Source organism: Ammospiza caudacuta, chromosome 5 (assembly GCF_027887145.1).
Source record: "Ammospiza caudacuta isolate bAmmCau1 chromosome 5, bAmmCau1.pri, whole genome shotgun sequence".
NCBI lineage: Eukaryota > Metazoa > Chordata > Aves > Passeriformes > Passerellidae > Ammospiza > Ammospiza caudacuta.
In genome coordinates, this window is record NC_080597.1 from 17,878,626 (window position 1) to 17,897,638 (window position 19,013).

The 19,013-nt window shown below is 46.2% G+C and overlaps 2 protein-coding genes across 2 annotated transcripts; both read left to right on the plus strand.

Annotated features, from left to right (window-relative positions):
* The first annotated feature begins 310 nt into the window (after positions 1-310).
* LOC131558246 (elongation of very long chain fatty acids protein 4-like) lies at positions 311-7,850 on the plus strand. The gene is made up of 7 exons (XM_058805892.1): positions 311-368; positions 1,837-2,024; positions 3,163-3,243; positions 3,972-4,028; positions 5,155-5,269; positions 6,222-6,349; positions 7,650-7,850. The coding sequence occupies exons 1-7, from the start codon at positions 311-313 to the stop codon at positions 7,818-7,820; spliced, it is 798 nt and encodes a 265-aa protein (XP_058661875.1). The 3' UTR covers positions 7,821-7,850.
* Positions 7,851-15,614: 7,764 nt separating this feature from the next.
* Positions 15,615-17,808, plus strand: KCNA5 (potassium voltage-gated channel subfamily A member 5). The gene has a single exon (XM_058804944.1). The coding sequence runs from the start codon at positions 15,615-15,617 to the stop codon at positions 17,502-17,504; it is 1,890 nt and encodes a 629-aa protein (XP_058660927.1). The 3' UTR covers positions 17,505-17,808.
* The last annotated feature ends 1,205 nt before the right edge of the window (positions 17,809-19,013 follow it).

The window sequence follows — 19,013 nt, forward strand, 5'->3', positions numbered from 1 at the left end:
TGGCAGATCACATGCAGCTGCTCAGAGTATTTTTTAGAGGTGAAAACTCCATGCAATATCAAAATCTGGGAATTAAATAATAAATTATTAAAATTTATAAATAAATAAAATCTGGAAGTTAGATAGCTAATCATTGGGGGGGGGGGGGGCGGGCTTCTCTTTCTTCCCTTTTGAAAGGGGACTTTAATCCTGGTCTAAAAGTTAATTTCTGTAGAAAGCAAACTATTATCCTTTCATTAGCTGTAGTTCTTTGTCTAAAGAACCTCCTCATTCCTGACTCAGTCAAGTTAATTTCTTTCCAGAACTTGGGATGGCTTCAACTTGGCAGAAAACTCAGGAATTCTACAACTGGATTCTTGAAAGTGGAGGTAGGTAGAGATGTTGTCTAAAATGGGAATTTCTGCATCAACAGCATGATCATGAAAACCAAACCTAAAAGGAATGCAATCCTTACCCTAGCCCACATTTTCCTAAATAAGAAGATTTCCACTTTTCCTTCTCCATGATCACAAACTTCCCTTAAGTCTTGAAATATATCTCACTGACCCTCCAGTTGGATCATGAAGGGACGAGGAATTTCCCAGTGGGCAAGGAGCAATAAATGCCTGAGATTGTTGAGTCTGGAGTACTAAAGAACATGATTTTTTTAAATGCATATTCATGTGTCATGAGAAAGCTGAGTTGACTAAAGAGTTAATACTTTGGGGGGTTTAAACTCTTTGTGATGCCAGGAAAACCTGTTATCAAATGAAATATTGGCAGTAACCACTCCTCAGTGCTTGAGATTTGGCAGCTTGCAGTGAGGAGACATCAGATTTTCATTAGTTAAAGGCTCAATTTGGTTCCAAAGGGCTGTGATGTATCTCTGGATGTAAAGAAAAGTCACAAAATGCCATGAAGGTAGAACAGCAGGCTTGCAGGAGGAAGACATGAGGCATAATGCTTAGACTTTACATAATGCTCAGTAAATGTTTCATGACTTAAATTTCACAAGAAAGTGTAAATTGTGATTCAGGACTTCTGATGAGCTGCTAAATCTAGAAATGGAATGTCAAAGAGCTCCTAACACAGCTCATAACACCCATCATAAAGAACTGGATGGTTTAGAAGGGAGAGGGACTAACAGAGTTGTCCAGACTGGTACGGCATTTATAAAAAAATTAAGGGGGTTGACAGAGCAGTGATCACACAGCAAAGGAAAGCATGAATGGTATCTGGGATGTTTTTGCTGATATAATATATCCTGGATGACAGCAGGATTAGGAGGAGGTTGCATGACAGAAAATCTCTTCAGTTTCCCTTTGCTGTAGGACCAAAGAGCTGTTACAGCAGGGTAAGTGTTTTGGCATTTCCTAGTGAATTCATGCTTCTTAAGAGAGCCCACTGTATGAGCAGATATAAAAATGAAGGAGTGGAGAATTTTAGATATGCTGAGGATTGTAAGGACAGGACTGAAACACCAAGGACTGAAACACTTTTATTATAAAATTGTAAATTTACACTCCTGAGGAGCCACTGTTTCTTTGGCTGCTCCTGTGCCTCCCTGCACAGTATCTGGGATCACTCCTTTCACCCAGGGAGGGCTCCAGTTCATCCCAGGAAAGATCTGCCTTCCAGTACAGCAGTCCATACCCAAAAATTGGGCTAAAACCTTTGTGCTAAATCCTTTTGGCAGAGTCAGAGCAGAAGGACTGAGGTGCAGCTTTGCAAAGACACAAAGACACCAACTTTCTTTCTGCAGCGAGTGCACCCAAGGGAAGTATTGAAATACAATTAAATATATCCACCCCTTGCTGTGTGGAGGTGCCAGCTGTGGCTGTGTGTTTTGCTTCTCAGATCCAAGGACAGACCCGTGGCCACTGGTTTACTCCCCACTTCCAGTCACCCTGATCTTCACCTCCTACCTCTTCATGGTGGCACTGGGACCGTCCTGCATGCGGCAGCGGCAGCAGCTGGAGCTGAGGGCTCTGCTACTCACCTACAACCTGGCCATGGTGGCGTTATCCAGCTACATGTTTTATGAGGTGAGGAGGCAGGCTCCTAGGTAAGCATCTGAGAAGGGTTTGAATTCCGGAGCCTCCAGATTCCAGGGTTTGAACAGCTTTTGCTGATGGATTCTGCTGAAGGGAGTGGAAGCTGGCTTGGACATGTCCATGTTTTGCCACAAGAGGAGCAGTATTGTCCTGCTGTGCTTGATTTCCTCCCATCCCTCAATATCCCTGCCATTCATGAAATTAACATGGAATTTCATTCATGCTGAATGAATGAATTGCAGGCTGAGAATTCCCCATTAGGCACAGATTTTGTGGAGAATGTGGAATGGTCTCTCATTTCGTCTCGAGTCTGGCTGGTGATGGATCCATCTCTGAGGATAAGAACCACTGGACTAGTGGAAGATGTCCCTGCCAAAGGCAGGGGTTTGGGACTAGGTGATCTTTAAGGTCCCTTCGAACAATCTATGATTTTCCAAAGCTGGCAGTTCTCTTCAGGAGTGCCAAGCACTCTCTGTCTTCCTGCTGCTGAGAATGTTAAGAACTTATTTTTCTGCTTGTTCTTAATGCATAAGCCTTTCTACAAGCCTTTCCCCCCAAGTTTATGTAGGCCACTGAAAAGTCTTTGAGGGAACATGGCCAAATAGGTTTCAAAAACATTCTGTTGCCAACAAATACGCCCTTTTAATTTGTATTACAAGTGTTACATTAACACTAATTGCTTTTGGTTTTTTTTAAGAAATGCTGCTCCATCTGATGACAGGTGTGAAAATTGCTTTTCTGCACTTGATTGTTCAGTTCTACTGGTTATTTGGTCCAGTTTTTGGCTTTCCAGTGAACAAGCAAATGCAACCTACCAGAACAGAACAGAAAGGAGAGCAGAGTCTCTCAGAGAAACTTAGAAGCCTAGAATTCAGTATTCCTGCTGAAGTAGTTTTGAGCCCTCCAGTGATTACACAGTTACAAATCTTCCCAGGCCCAATTTGCATTTTTTGAGATTTCAACCAGGATGTGAAGTACTTTGTTTTAGGTTTTTACCATTTGTCTGTGGATTTTCTGTCAGTACTATAAGACTGAAACCTCACTACCTTAGCATTAATATGTCCATCTTTTTCGGAACAGATGGCACTGAACAGAAATCTGATTTCTATTTGCTTTTTGTCTGTTTCAGTTTCTGGTCACTTCAGTCTTGGCTAACTACAGCTACCTGTGCCAGCCAGTGGATTACAGCCGGAGTGAGCTGGGAATGAGGGTACAGTTCTGGAGAAAGCTTGCCTTAGGCCCTGCCCTCCCATGGCTAGGCAGATCCTTTTGCTCATAAATAGCAATTTGCATGGCTAAGAAGGCTTTGACTCCAGTTTGTTGTTGCCTGTAAATCTATTCCACTAAATTGTCTCCTTCAACAGTTGTCGTGCTTTGCTTTAGTTCTCTAAAATTAATCATCTCAGTCAACCCAGCCATCTAAGTTTGCTCTTTGACCACTGCAGAGAGGGTGATCTTACCAGCTGAAGTATCAATATTGCAAATCAATTATTGAAACAGATGTGATTCTCTGCATGGATTATAAGGATTCTGGGTGATCTCTTTCCAACAAGAAAACTGATTTTTATATCCTCTGCCTTGTATGACAGAAATCTCACTTAACCCTTCTTTTAGCAGGGGGGTTTAGCTAAAACTATTTCTTGGTCATCACAGGGGTTTGGGTCCCACCAGCATCAGCTTTCCAAAAATGCTGTGTGAGTTTTTTCTCTTTGAATTTGGAGTTACAATACAAGCATCGTAGTATCTTTTCAGTTTTTCAATCTTGCCATCTGGACAAAAAAAAAAAAAAAAAAAAAAAAAAAAGGGACCCCTTAATTTCCCCTAATTTTCCCCATTGCTGCAGACCCCGGGTGGGCAGCTGGGAAGGGATACAGCGTGGTTGAAAATGTGTTGATTTGGGGAAAAGCTTTAACCGCTGTGCCTTGTGCTGCCCAGCAGATGGCAAGAGTGTGTTGGTGGTTCTTCTTCTCCAAAGTCATCGAGCTGCTGGATACGGTAAGGAGGGCTCAGCTCCTCACCGGGTCCGGGGCTGGACACAGATACTTCTTTGGCAGAAAGGGGCAGCGTGCCAGAACTGATGTCCTGGGTTGATCACATTTTGATTCGCTGCCTGTCTCCGTCCCTTGGCTGCACACACTCCCTCCCCAGCACCATTCTTGAGGCTGGGCACAGTGCTAGGGGAGAGGCTTTACCCCTGGCTGCTGCCAGGTGGGTCCCCAAAATTTTAGCTGCTGGTGCCACACAGGTTCTGCTATTGCCTGGCTGGCTGATTAACAGTGGGGCTGAAAAGGAGCTGGACAAGTCCTGGCATCTCTGCTGCCATGGATTTTCCCAGAGCTCTGCACTAAAGGTTTGTGTCCTGGGGGAATTTAAAGTCCACCTCTTTACAGCTTGTCGTCAGGTGTCCTTCTGCACTGTAAATGAACTAAGTGACTGGACAAGGCCTCTGCTTGGCCAGCAGAAGACAGCTGTGCCCTAGCCTGAAATTTCTGAGGTCTCTGGGGTGTAAGTTGACAACCCACTGAAATGTGAATGAACATGTGGATCCTTCCTAGGTCTACTGCCAGGGTGTTGGCTGATCCCCTCTCTGTTTGCATCAGCAACAAAACAGCTTTTTGCCAGTCCTGAGTGCCTGAAAAGCAGATTCACTTTTTGTTGTGTGTGTATGAATGTGCATGGGGAAATGCAGTGACCTGACATGTATTCATCCGGCAAAACCCTTCTGCTTACTAATGCAAATTCCAGGAGGGTTTGGCCATTCAACACAGTGGATTTTCTATGGGTTATTGTCCAGTAGCAGTAAATATACAAGCTGTGTCCCGAAAAGGAGCAGATCCAAGCAGCTGTGAATTGTATGGAAGCTCAGTCAGAGTCTCAGATGTGTCCTCTTTGGACTTTGGGCCCTGAATCCAGACATAAAAATATCTGGGGCTTTGTGGAAGAAATTCTGTCTTCTAGCTCCCCCTACAAGTTCTATTGTGTTTCAGCAGTTTTTGTCAACAGCAGAGGAAATGGATTTGGGAGATTCAGACTCATAATTAACTATTTTTATAACTTTTTACTGTGAAATTTTTGTCTAGACACATCAACTCAAGGTTTTCCTTTGCCTGGCTTCTTTCAGGTTTTCTTAATTCTGCGCAAGAAACAAGAGCAGGTGACTTTTCTGCATGTGTACCATCACGGCTCTATGCTCTTCAACTGGTGGTCAGGGGTCAAATATGTGCCTGGAGGACAAGGTATGCTTGTAAGAAATGCTGCCACAAGAAAACCTTGTGTTTCTCACAGCTTTTTTGGGCCATAGAGGTAGCATTAACAGTGCAGATGGGCTGAATGGCAGGTAGGAAGCTCACCTACTTCCAAAGGTGAGAAAAACACATGCATTTCAGATGATCCCATCTGCTCAGCTTTTGGGGCTGTTTAGGCTGCCCTGTTCACTGCCTCAACCAGAATAAGAGTGTGCCATCAGAGCGGGTCCAAACAGAAAAAAATAACATCCCACAGAAGGTCACTGTGTATCTCCTCCCAGAGCAGCACTCCCTCTCCACTCAGAGGCCCTGGGGCAGCAGGCCAGGCTCTGTTTCCTGCTGTAGCCGTGCCCATTTCTGGGCTGCATCCAGAATGCTGCCCCTTTTTGCACAACTGGAAGAGAAGCATCTGTGTATTAAGCATCTGGGTACCCTGGTAGGCCTTATAAAGATGCTGGGGCATTCTTTTTTTGGGAAGTCATTTTGGCTACACAGCCTTGACACCAGAATGGTGTGAAATGCTTACGTCGGACGATCAAAGTCTCTCCTCTGCCTTTGAAGCCCTTCTCTGTCTCTGAACACTTGATATGGGATGGGTATATCATGGATACACCAACCTTGGCAGTGTTCCAGGCCAGATGAGATGGGGCTTTGGGGCAACTCTAGTGGGAGATGTGCCCTGGGGGTTGGAGCTGATGGCCTTTAAGGTCCCTTCCAACCCAACCCATGCAACGACTCTGGATGCTGAAGGAAGGGAGAAGCGGGTGTGCTTCCACAGTGTCCTGGTTTTGCATGGGAGGTATGAGATCCCAGATGGAATGTTCATGCACAGAGGTGGATGTGGTGTGTTTTGGAAGCATCACCATAGTGGCTGTTAGCCCTTCACGGGGTTAGCCTGGAATGGGTCGTGTGCCTTGTTCACCCTCACTTTCTCACTCCTCAGCCTTCTTTGTTGGGATGCTGAACTCCTTTGTCCACATCTTCATGTATGGCTACTATGCCCTGGCCAGTCTGGGACCGCGGATGCGCCAGCACCTGTGGTGGAAGCGTTACCTGACCATCCTGCAGCTGGTAATTAGCTCCAGGTGTTCACCCCTGCCCTCCCACGGCTCAGGCGTGATGGCCTCTGCTGTCTGTCACCTCACTGGCTCCATTTGCTTGCTGTCCATGGAAGGCAGCACGTTCCCAGGTGCCCTCATGTGCCACTCTGAGAGGTGAAGCCATGGGCGACCTGCTTCAAATGCTTTCACAAGACTATCAGAGGCCTTCAGTGACCATCTCAAACTAATTATCCACAGCTTTGTAATAGGAAGGGAAGAGAAAAATTAACAATTGGATTCCTCCTTTTTATGTTGTATATGGAGCAGTGAAAACAGAGCTTGATGTGGAGAGGTAGGGACAGTGGTTCAGGGAAACTGGATTCTCAATAAGGCAGCAGACTGGGGAGCCTTGATTCAGTTCCTTCAAAAGGAAGAGGGTCTCTAGCTACAGGCAAACAGGCAAGTTAAAGAGAAATGTGCGAATTTTACTCTTTCTCTAGAAAATCCCTTTGGATTTTCTTTCCCTCATCTCTGATGAAGTTACAAATCTGGAAAACCCCATGTTTTTTTAAAGATACAGCATAAATGCAATGGTCCAAACAAGGACAATGGTTGTAGGAGAGATTTTTCCACTCAAAGAGAGGCTTTGCAAACCAAAAGTATGCAGTTACAAGGGAAGAGGAAGAGGATATGTGTAAAACACTGGTGCAGTGAAGACTGCTCCAGAATTCTTACTTAGCCTGCATGGCAAAACAGAAAAAGAAAGCATTGCATGAAATAAAAAGGTATTTCTAATGCAAATTATAGCAAAGGAAAAAAAATATTTACTAGCTCTTTGGTACGTAGAACTCATTGCTTCAGGGTATTGAGACAGGTAACTTAGTAAAATACAAAAAAATATTAATGTTGAATGTTTAAATGAATAAAGGTAGTATCTGTATTTCCTCTCTGCAAGTCAAAATACAAATCAAAATAATTATGGGTATAACAACCTGATTACCACTGGGTAAGAGGAAACTACCACCTTCACTTTTCATATTCCAGCATCTCAGTTACTGCATTATGGCAGAGAAATGGGCCAAGGGCAGGAGAGACAGAATTGGTTAAACCTTCAGGTTTGATGGACATCTCTCCTGGTGGGAAAAAACTGCTAAACTTGAAAGGAAGGTTCCCAGGGAGGTCAGGAGAGGCAAGCAGGTGATCCTGTGGGTTGAGGTGGGTTGAGGACACTGCTAGGATGTTGTGATAGCTGTGATGGTCTCAATGGCCAGCTGAGGTGTATCTCATGAAGGTTCCCTAATCTCACTGCTTCTTTTTTCCACCTCTTCCAGTGCCAGTTTGTGGCCATTGCTGCTCATTCCTCCTACAACCTCTTCACAGAGTGCCCGTTCCCTGATGGCTTCAACACCGCAGTCTTCCTCTACATCCTCAGCCTCCTGGCTCTCTTCCTACGCTTCTACTATCAGACCTACGTCAGGGGAAAGCGGGAAAAGCTGACTTGAAGGAAATCAAAGAGGACAGAGAACACAGCCTGATGAACATGAGCATTCTCTGCTGCTTGTGACATGGTTCCAGGAAGGAAATGTATCTGGGGAGTGTGTGTGAGGCCCATGTCTAGCCTTCAAATATCCCAGGCTAGGGAGAAGAAAGGAATGATGTGAACTCAGGGATTAAGGAACTGAGGAGGCACACTTAATTAAGCTGAGGCCAAGCTAAGCAAAGTAGTCACAAGCATAGCAGGCTTTGGGACACTTGCAAGATAAGGTCTTTTTCCCTTCCATCTTTACCTTGGGGTCCAAGGTCTAGCAGCCAGCTACAACTCCCTGCCTCATTTCTTAGGCTGTAGAGGGTTTCTTTGCATCCACAGAACTATCTCAGCTTGTTGTTGTAGGTCAGGCAAGGTCATGTGCCTCCAGCCTGGAAATCAATGTCCAGGTAGCAGCAGCAGCCAGGAATCCACAGGATGTACACTGCATCCCACCCGTCCTGCTAAGAAAGCTCCTACTAGGCCTGGGGTGGTCCTGATGGTTTAACTTCTTACCAGTATAAGCAGCTCATTTCCCTTTGGTTGCTCTCATACCAACAGAGGATTTTAATGCATGAAGATACTTGGTATTGCTCCTTGTAGATGCCATAATTGAACTAGAAAGAATAGACTGATGTTCCCTTTTCATAACTTTTTTCTCCAATCTGTTATTATTTTTAATACTGTTATTTTTAAATTTTTCTTCTTGTCAAACATAAAGAGTTTAACAACACCACAAGCAACCACCTCCACTACCTAATTGTATAAGAATTAATATAAAATGTATAAAATCAATTCATCGGGTAGTGCAAAGCTGCATAGCTCCATTGATTTTAAGATATCACTAACTGGCTTCTTTTTTTTGCTCCTAAATCAACTACAACTACAATTTGGCACTCATATTCATCTGCAGACTGTTAAATACTGTTGAAGTTCTGATGTGATAGTACTTTGAAGATCCTAATTAAACTACAAAGTGGTAATTATTGATTGAATCCTGCTCAGCTGATTAAAACTGGTACTACAGAGTAGTAGTATTTTGTAAAACACAAAGGTGTTGAAGGAGAGGATTGGAATCAGTGACATGATGCACTGCCATTGCCAAGCCAAATCCATCTCAAATATAAAAAAGTCTAACTCCTCTGGGAATGTCCAGAGGACTAGATCTGGCCTGAACAACAAATGGATGTGCCCCAAAAGACCTGTGTGCCCTTCACCAATCTGGAGTCGAGTGGCTACAAAAAATAAATTCAACTTGTTCTTTGCTGGTCTGTGCTCGCACCCCATCCTTTCCTTCAGCCCCTCCACACACATGTGGAAGCTAAAACAATTTTCTGCCATTCCTCACCCTCCTCCCCTTCACACACAGCCACTAAGGACTTGTTCACACTGTCACAAGGTCACATCATCAGCGTCCTTCCTTTGATTTGAGCAGTCTCTCTTCTGATTGTGACTGGTGAGTATGAGAATCACTGCATCCGTGCTGGGGAAGAGGAATCCACCCCCTTGGTTTTCTTCCTGTCAACTATTTTTTCTTGCAAATAAATTAATAAATAATGACACTTTCAAATACTGGACTTCTTCTTCTGTTAGAATTTTTACTAGCAAATCCCTGGATGAGTCTTTCATTCCTCCCCTTGTTTGGAAAGACAGGAAAACGGGATCTACTGTAAATGTAACATATTCATGTGGATGGTTTCCCCTGGGGGCTCTCCCCTAAATAAAGACTCAGTTCAAGTAAAGCTGTTTCATTACTCTTGTCCGCCTAATGATTCATTTACGGCCCTCTCCTGCCGTCTCGTCCCGCAGCCATGGGAGCTGGACGAATGCCGGCTAGCCGCTCCCGGAGTGGCCCAAGGAGACCACGAATCCCGCCACTCGCAGGCTCTTCGCAAGAACCCCGGGTAGCGGTGCCGTCTGCGGCGTGGGTGGCGCAGGCGAGAGCGAGCCTACGAAGCACTGAGGCAAAGGAAGGAGAGAGCAGATACTCGTATGGGTGCCAAGGCGCTTTATTGTCCCAAGCGGGGCCAGTGACGGCGTCAGGGAAAGACCGTTGGGAAGGCACTGATAAAGGGGATGTATGTGACAGGAGGAGACGCGAGGGAACCAATAAACAAAGCCCAGGGGAGGAGCAAGGGACACAACTGAACCAATAAATATTGCACAGGGGAGGGAAAAGGTTCAGGAGACAAAGATCTTAAGGGATAACTGACATAAAAATTTCTCGAAATAAAGGGGCTGTGGTTACAATGATGGACAGGGAAACTGAGCAGCATCAGGAGGGAGGAGATAAACTTCTAAGGACATAAGGGGAAGGACTAGGGGATCGGTCACCTTAACAGACAGGTCACTGGCGGTAAAACAAGGGACAAACAACTCAGGGACAAACCATTGTGAGGGAGGAACATGGGGGAAACCGAAGGTCAAACCATAATCTCGACTTATAAAAAATAACCAACTTTACAAGAAAACCTGTATAAAACATAAAATGCTACACTCTCCTGCTTAAACTCTCAGTACCTTTGGCCCCCTAGTTTTGTGGTAGAGCATTTCCTGCAGCTGGCTAAATTATCTGTGCTCACAAAGCAATCTAATGCTCTTTTTCCTATACACGAGTAGATTTCAACTTCAGTTTCCCCCTCACTTTAATGTTTTCAGAATGTAGTAACTAAGTTCACTCATAATTTTATACCAGACTAAGCATCACATATTTTGATTTTCCTTGATTCATGACTGCTTAAAAATTAGAAATAAGCACGAAATCTGAATGAGGTTACTCCTTGCTTTTCCAGTCTTAAAATACATGAATTTGTAAACATGCCATTTATCTGTTTTTAATGCAGCCTATGCAGGTTAATTTGTGTTTATGTACGACAAAGCAATGGTTTCTGGAGTGTCACTGGCCACATAGGTGGTAACAAAACATGAAAGTACAAATTTGTCACCTGACAGCTTGAAGTGACTGATCACCCAATTCAGACACCGCTGTCACCACTTGTTCTAGACATGAAACCTTTGATTTATTCCTGTCCCTCTTCCTCACAGCCTGAGTGAATGGCCTGATCTTGAATGAGTAAGAGCTTTTTGTTGGTGTGACTTTGATGGCACAGGATGAAAATGAAGTATTTTCAGTTGAATGATAAGGAGGAATTGATTTTGCCCAGAAACACCATGCTTTCCATACAGAAACAGATCCTGGCATGGAGCACAGCTGTTACAGAAGCATTGATGCAAGCAAAATTAACTTGTGAGGATATTTGCACTGGCAGTGAAGAAAAAACTGCAGTGGTATAGCTGAGAGGCTCTGCAGGTTACTCCTTCAGATTGCCCTTGTTTGTCTTCATTCTCCTGTTTTAAAATCGGGTTGTCCTAATTGGAACTGTCCACCTGAGCAATCCTGTTGTAACAAAAAAACTGAAAGCACAGCTATGTGCTCCGGAAATTTAACAGAGAGGAAAGGCGCCAAATGGGATTTCCCCTCTAAAATCAAGTCCCTGGAATTCAATATTACACCACAGAAAAGCAATGGAAGTCAAAAGGGGTGGGAAATTATAAATTACAAGCTTGGATGGCTCATGCTGTATGGTAGAGTCCAAAGCTTTGAGGATGGGTTGAAAATACCCTGTCACAGCTGGATTTGTGGAAAACCTCTGAGCCAAATGCTGGTTCTACCTATTCGAGTGACAAAGGCTGGAGCTCCTCTGGGATGAGGCTGGCACATCTGTGTGGAAAGCAGCACGCTCAGCTCCACAGCCATGTTTGCTGGGTGCAGGAGCATTATTCAATCCTACAAATAGATGACTTTTGAGGGCACGGTGGTGTGTAAGTCTCCCTCTTACAAACTGTGGGTCATTAAATGTTCGTCAAGCAGTTTCCATGAACAAGATGTAAAGCATAGTGCAAGTAGGCTGCTGAAATGAATAAGCTTGATATCTGGTAGTGCTCAGCATCTTTCCTGCTGTTCCAGTCAATGTAAATTATGGATGTTCTGATCAAATTACTTTTGAATTAAGCAGACCATTTACTCAGTGCTTACTTTCTCTCTGAAGATAAATGAGAGAGATTCTCATTTTAATCAAAACAAAATACAGAAAAGAAAATCAATTACTATTTAATGTTTTTTCCATCCCTGTGTGATGGAAAATTTCCAGAGGAACTTGGGCTTAAAATTGCAAAGCAATATAAAATGCAGGGACATGGCTGAGTTTTAGCTATTGGATTTTTTTATATACTATTAGAAAACATGGCTAAGTTGTTTTTTTTTTTTTTTTTAAGGCAAAATAACTACTCTAAACAATTAAACAAGAAAAATCAGAATACAGTAGATTGCTTCATCCAAAAAATAAAAATCTGTTGATACAGATGTAAACCACCTAGAAGCCAAACATTTAGAAAGATCAGCCAGCCCTATATATAGAACAGTGTGAATGTGCTGAATTCATTAATAAATAGCTTCATGGATTAGGGCTTGATAGATGGAGATCTCCATCCAGATGTTTATTGTGATTTGTCAATGGCCTGGTACTTAATCCTCCTGGACAGGAAACAGGAGTCTTTTCTCTAGGATATCCCCTCGGAACTGTGGCAGTGCCTCCCTCTGGCCTGAATGCTCTCAGCACTGGATGAGGCTGCCAAGGAATTAACCAAGTGGCAGAGGCACGGATTTGCCTTTAACCTTTTTGGTTTCCTCTCAGCTTCAGATGATTTCCTAACCATCTACCACAACCTCGCCGTTTTTTAGTCAACTTATGGAAAAGGAAAAAAGGGAGTCACCCATGTCACCCTGGGGTCCCTGTACCCACAAAATGTGCTGAGGGAGGCACATGGATTCCCATCAGCACTGAGGAGGAGGAGGGCTGTGGGCAGCCTTAAGAGCTTGGTGTGCCCCTCTTCACTGCTCAGCATCGTGTTTTCATTTTTGTTATGCTGCCACTCCCTGTCAGTGACAGGGATGGCCCAAGAGGTAGTATTTGTGAGTAACTGATGTCCCCAAGGTGTCCTCGGTCAGGGTACCAGAGTTTAGTGTGTGTGTGAGTGAGTTTGGGTGTGGGTAGGTGAATGCAGCCCCTGCAGACAGTCCCCATGGCTCATTTCTCATCCCACCTCTCTGTGGGATGGGTCCTTCATCTTGCTGTGGGACGCTGAAGGACAGCTCCCAGCAGCCACACCTGCTATGGAATGGCACACTGGGTGCTGCAGGGAATGCTAGGTTTTGTTGTGGATGTGCAGGATTGTAAAGGACTGATTTCCTGTGTTCAACTTCTGGCTAAATCACAAGTACAAATGTGGACAAATAAATTCTTTTCAGGGACTGCCTGGTTAAAACATTAGTAGTACATCTCAGCCCTATTCTTCCCTAGTCTGCCTGTCATCCTTTCTCTCTAGTACCTTGGCTTTCTGCTGCACTTCAAGAGTTTGTCTTTACACTGAGCTGAAAAAATGAGGGCTATTAAATAAAAATTGTCCTTTAAAATTCCCTGCTTGGAGTAGATATTCCTTCCCCTTTAACATCATCCTCCCACTTTCTCTTGTCCCTTTTCTCTGTTCTTCTTTTGTACCCACACATACAGACACTGTAATAGATTCTCAGACCTTTTAAAGTTGCAAAGAAAGTAGCTACAAGTCACTCAAATGCTGTACAAGTAGCTGCATTTTTCTGATCTATCAATTAATAATGTACATTTTCTTCATAGGGTTTTCTGCAAGGCTTTAGTCCAAGTGAATTTGAGCAAGTCTTCATTTTTCTTTGCACTTTAGCATAATCCTATCTGCCTTCAAATTCAGGATGTGGACACTGCAACTTGATACTTAGAAAAGCTAGAAACTTGAACTAGAACTTAAATTTGGTATGGTCCCTTCCAGGCATTCCCTGCTATTAATAAAGGAATGGCAGAATGGATACAAACATCTGAGAGGCAGCAAGTTACCGCTCTTCTGTACACTTTATTCTGCTCTGAGTGGTGCCCACCATCACAGATGTCTGAGGATGTTTTCTCCTGTTAATAAATGGTTATTCCTGAGGCAATGTTTGGAGGGAGAATGCCTTGCTGACAGAGCTGGAAAACCAGAATAGTTTTCGAGTGTGCAAGCCCTGCTCTGCTTGTAATCCCTGATATGCACTGGTAGCAGATCAGCCAATCCTTATTGGGGTGCACAGCTGTGTCTGTGATGTGTCTGTGTTTATCATGGGTTTTGCTAGTTCCAGAGGGTGTTATCCTATATTTTGCAGGTTTAATATGTTATCCCATTAAATAACTGTAAATCAGAGGGTCGTTATTTTGAAAGAAGAATTTATCTTCTACATAATTTTGCTTCTAGAAATTACTGGTGTGAGTAAAGCTGTCGTTTATTCACTAGCACACTGGCAAAACAGGTTGGCGATTCTGTGCTCAGTTCTCGGAGATAAAATGCAAGCCACCACTTACAGAAACCATTTAATGCAATTTTGGCACTGCTTTTAATATCTTTGGGCAGATTTGATACACAGAGATAATGTTTTAAATTAGGGGGAAGCCACTAGTCACAGTGAATCTAAGTGAAGTGTTTGATGGAGCTATGAGTGGCAACATAAGGATTTAAGAAAAAATGTCACTGTGATGCCAACTGGAAGGCAAAATGGTCACAAACAATTTTGTTAGAAAACCAGAAATTCCACAAGAGTATATATACCTATAGGTTCTAGTCATACAGTATTTATATATATATTTAGTGTATTTCCCTGCAGACCTTAAGTAGAATAGATGAGTTCATGGCTTGAATGTAGCAAGTAGGATCTCAGCACCGACTGTATTACTGAACTGTAATTGTATCATTGTGTAAAGCTGCTCGCTTCTCTTTAATAAAATGCGCATCTACTGAAATGTTTTAGCCTTGGATGTGGGTTTATGAATGCATCAATGGGAAAAGTGTTTGCAAGTGTTAACATGAAAACAGCCCGGCAGAAATGTCGTTTGCTGGCTTGGGAAGCACCTTTTGGAACCGCACTAATTTAGCGAGAAACTCGAGGGAACAGAAACGGGGAGAGCAAACGCAAAGCAATCCCTTCCATTGTTCTTATTTCGTTGGGGAATGGGGAGGGGGGGACACACGCCGAGAGGAGCCCGGAATCCCCGGAGCTTTCAGTTTTGATTTTCATTAGAGGCGAGAGGGGGTGTGCAGCCAGAAGCGCTCGCGGCGAGCAAATCCACGCCCGGGGGCCGCTCCGTAATCACCCGGCGCGGCGGGGGCGCGGGATGCGGAGCGGAGAGCGCTGTGCCCCGCGCCCCCGGCCCGGAGGGCAGCTCCAGCCCCCTGCCCGGGCGCACGTACTGCCGGCGCCCGGCCTCCCGCACCTCCGGAGCGGTGCCCCCGCCGTGCATCCCCCGCCGGGCACCTGTGGGCATCCCCACGGCCGGGCCCCGCTGGACGCGCAGCCCCTCGGCGGGGCGGGGCGCGGGGGGCCGCGGCATCCCAGCTCCCCGGGGGATGCTGCCGCTGCCTGCGCGGGAGCGCGGAGCAGAAGGGATCCTCTTTGACGTCAAGCGACCATAATATAATGATCGCTCGTTCATATCCGGGTCCCCGGGCGGCTCCCCCGGGCCGCGCTCGGCCGCGCTCGGCGGCGCAGTGAGGGGAGGCGGGTCAGGCAGGGCAGGGCAGGGCAAGGCAGGGCAGCGCGGCCGCCCGGAGGTGGCCGGCGGCGGCAGCGGCACCGAGGCGGCGAGCGCAGCATGCCTGCCGCCTCAGACGCGCCTGCCTCCCGCCGCAGCTGGTGCTGCTGCTGCTGCTGCCCATGGAGATCGCGCTGGTGACTTTGGAGAACGGCGGCACCACGGCCATCGCGGGCGGCGACGATGCCGCCGCCGCCGGCGGCCGGGCGCGCTGGCGGGGCAACTTGCTGCACCTCGCCGGCTCGCCGCAGCTGAGCGACGGCAAGGAGAACGCCTCTCCGCCGCCGCCGCCGCCGCCGCCCGCGGGGGACGAGGAGCGGGAGTGGCCCCCGCCGGGTCCCCGCACGGGAGGCGGCGGCGGCGCGAGCGGCCCCGACGAGAGGCCGGCGGAGCTCCGCGCTGCCCTCGCGCCCCCGCCGCGGCCGCCGCCCCGCGCCCCACGCCCCGCCGCGGACATGGGGCCGTCCGAGGAAGGGGGACACCGCCGGGGCATGGCCATGGCTGCGGCCGGCGACGAGGAGGAGGAGGCGGCGGCGGCCAACCCGGGCGCCATGCACCATCAGCGGGTGCTGATCAACATCTCGGGGCTGCGCTTCGAGACGCAGCTGGGCACCCTTAACCAGTTCCCCGACACGCTGCTGGGGGACCCCGACAAGCGCATTCGCTACTTCGACCCGCTCCGCAACGAGTACTTCTTCGACCGCAACCGGCCCAGCTTCGACGGCATCCTTTACTTCTACCAGTCCGGGGGCAAGCTCCGCCGGCCCGTCAATGTCTCCATCGACGTCTTCGCCGACGAGATCCGCTTCTACCAGCTGGGTGAGGAGGCCATGGAGCGCTTCCGGGAGGACGAGGGCTTCATCAAAGAGGAGGAGAAGCCCCTGCCCCGCAATGAGTTTCAGCGCCAGGTCTGGCTCATCTTTGAGTACCCCGAGAGCTCCAGCTCAGCCCGGGCCATCGCCATCGTCTCCGTGCTGGTGATCCTCATCTCCATCATCACCTTCTGCCTGGAGACCCTCCCCGAGTTCAGGGACGAGAGGGAGATGCCCGTACCTCTGCCCCCACAAGGTGGAGGTTTAAATGGCACGCCCGGGGACTCCCCACCCATGCAGCCACCCAGTAGCCTGGCTGACCCCTTCTTCATCATTGAGACCACCTGTGTGATCTGGTTCACCTTTGAGCTCCTCGTGCGCTTCTTCGCCTGCCCCAGCAAGCCCGAGTTCTCCCGCAACATCATGAACATCATCGACATCGTGGCCATCATCCCCTACTTCATCACCCTGGGCACCGAGCTGGCCCACGAGCAGCAGCAGCCCGGGGCTGGCAGTAGCAATGGAGGTGGGGGCCAGCAGCAAGCCATGTCCCTGGCCATCCTCAGAGTCATCCGCCTGGTCAGAGTCTTCAGGATCTTCAAGCTCTCCAGGCACTCCAAGGGGCTGCAGATCTTGGGACAGACTTTGAAAGCCAGCATGAGGGAGCTGGGCCTCCTCATCTTCTTCCTCTTCATCGGGGTGATCCTCTTCTCCAGCGCTGTCTACTTTGCTGAGGCCGATGACCCCGAGTCTCATTTCTCCAGCATCCCTGATGCTTTCTGGTGGGCTGTGGTAACCATGACTACTGTGGGCTATGGGGACATGAGACCTGTCACTGTGGGGGGCAAGATTGTGGGCTCCTTGTGTGCCATCGCTGGTGTGCTCACCATTGCCCTCCCTGTCCCTGTCATTGTGTCCAACTTCAACTACTTCTACCACCGAGAGACTGACCACGAAGAGCAGGCTATCCTCAAAGATGAACACAGTAGTGCTCAGGGCAGCACTGTGGGGGGAGAAGTGAAGAGAAGACCCAGCAAAAACTCTCTGAACAAATCTGTTGTGCACTTGGAAAACAGTGAGGAGTTCAACAATGGCACCAGCTCCTTAGAGAAAGCAAATATCAAAGCAAAAAGTAATGTAGATCTCAGAAAATCCCTCTATGCTCTCTGTCTGGACACCAGTAAGGAAACAGACCTGTGAGGAGAGGAGACGGTTAGAGTTCAGAGGGGCAGAAGGATTTTCTGGTGTCAGAAACTTGCTACTATAATTACTCTTTTAGTACCAATTAGTTTTTTAAGTCAGGCTGTACTTTATAAATTGATCACTGTCCTGAGCAGTCCTCCAGGAATACATGTTTTTGTGTTTTTTTTCCATGACACAAAGGGTAACCTATTTTTAAAATAGACTAAGAATAAGCTACACTCCATGATGCAGGAGCTGGTAAATTATGACAGTGAAAAATCTAATTTGTAGAAACTTATTTTACGAATGACCATTGGTTTTGAATGGGTAATTTGTAACCAATTCAGTTTCTTCGAGTTTAGTGTAAAGAACTGGGGGGATGTGTGTGTGGAGAATGAATGGATTGGGGATGGGAGGGAGGAGGTTAAAGGGTTTTGTATTACAGTTTCAAATTGAAATTATTCAAATATATTTTGTATCTGTATGACTGTATTTATGGTTGAAAGGAGATTTCTTATTCCTGTGAAATATGATATCATTAAAGCACTAGGAACATTAGCAAATCAGCACTTTCTGAGTTTTCCAGTAGTGATCAGCACAGATCTGGTTATCTTGTATGTGAAGTGAATTTGGTGCTTTGAACCCTAGAGCAGAAAACTTCTGTTGTTATTGATATGTTAGTTTCTTGTGAGCCTTAAATTATTAAATATTGTAGATATACTTCTTTATAATAATTTTATTAGTTACCTTCCTGTTTCAGAATTTCTAAGTCATTCAGTCATGTGCTTACTGGCCCCACTCAAAAAAGTATGTGCAACTTTTCTTTTTCTTTTTTTTTTTTTGTGGTTTTACAGTTTTGTATCTTTGTTATATTGTTGAGACCTAAAGGAAAAAAAATACACTCGTCTACTGTTACTGGTTTAAATCTAGTGCACAGCAAATCTAAAGTGATCTGAACAGATTTTCAAGTGCACAACAGATCAAAAACATGAGGGAGTGGATAGGCACAATGAGAAAGTAGAATATTGAGTGTAATATCTGCAGAACTGTTTTCATTGTACACTCAAGATTCCTTGAGCGTGTGTATCAGTCGCCTTTATGTATGCACACACCATTTGTGTACACAGTTCTCTAGTTTTAGTTCTCTCAGACTGGGAGTGGATGGCACTTCAGGAGTCGAACGTGGCATGCTGTGCTGCTTCAGCAACCATCGTGTGGCTTTTCTCTTGGACATGGATGAAAAGCACCATGTTTTCATCAAAACACACCCCTGGTTTCTTGTATTTCCAAACAAAACCTTCTCAGTGCTGTGGATTTTACAGTTGAGGTGTTGAGAGACGAGTGACACCTTGCCTTCATCAGGATCACAGCTAACTCTGAAGACCGATGAAAAGTTGCTCCTTTAGCTCAAAGAGCTTTCTTACAATTTCTCTTGCAAAGGACATCTTTGTTTCCCCCTCCAACTTCTGTTGTATTGCTGAAGGATGGTCCATGCCTTTCCCACATCCTGTGGCACAGCAAGAGTAG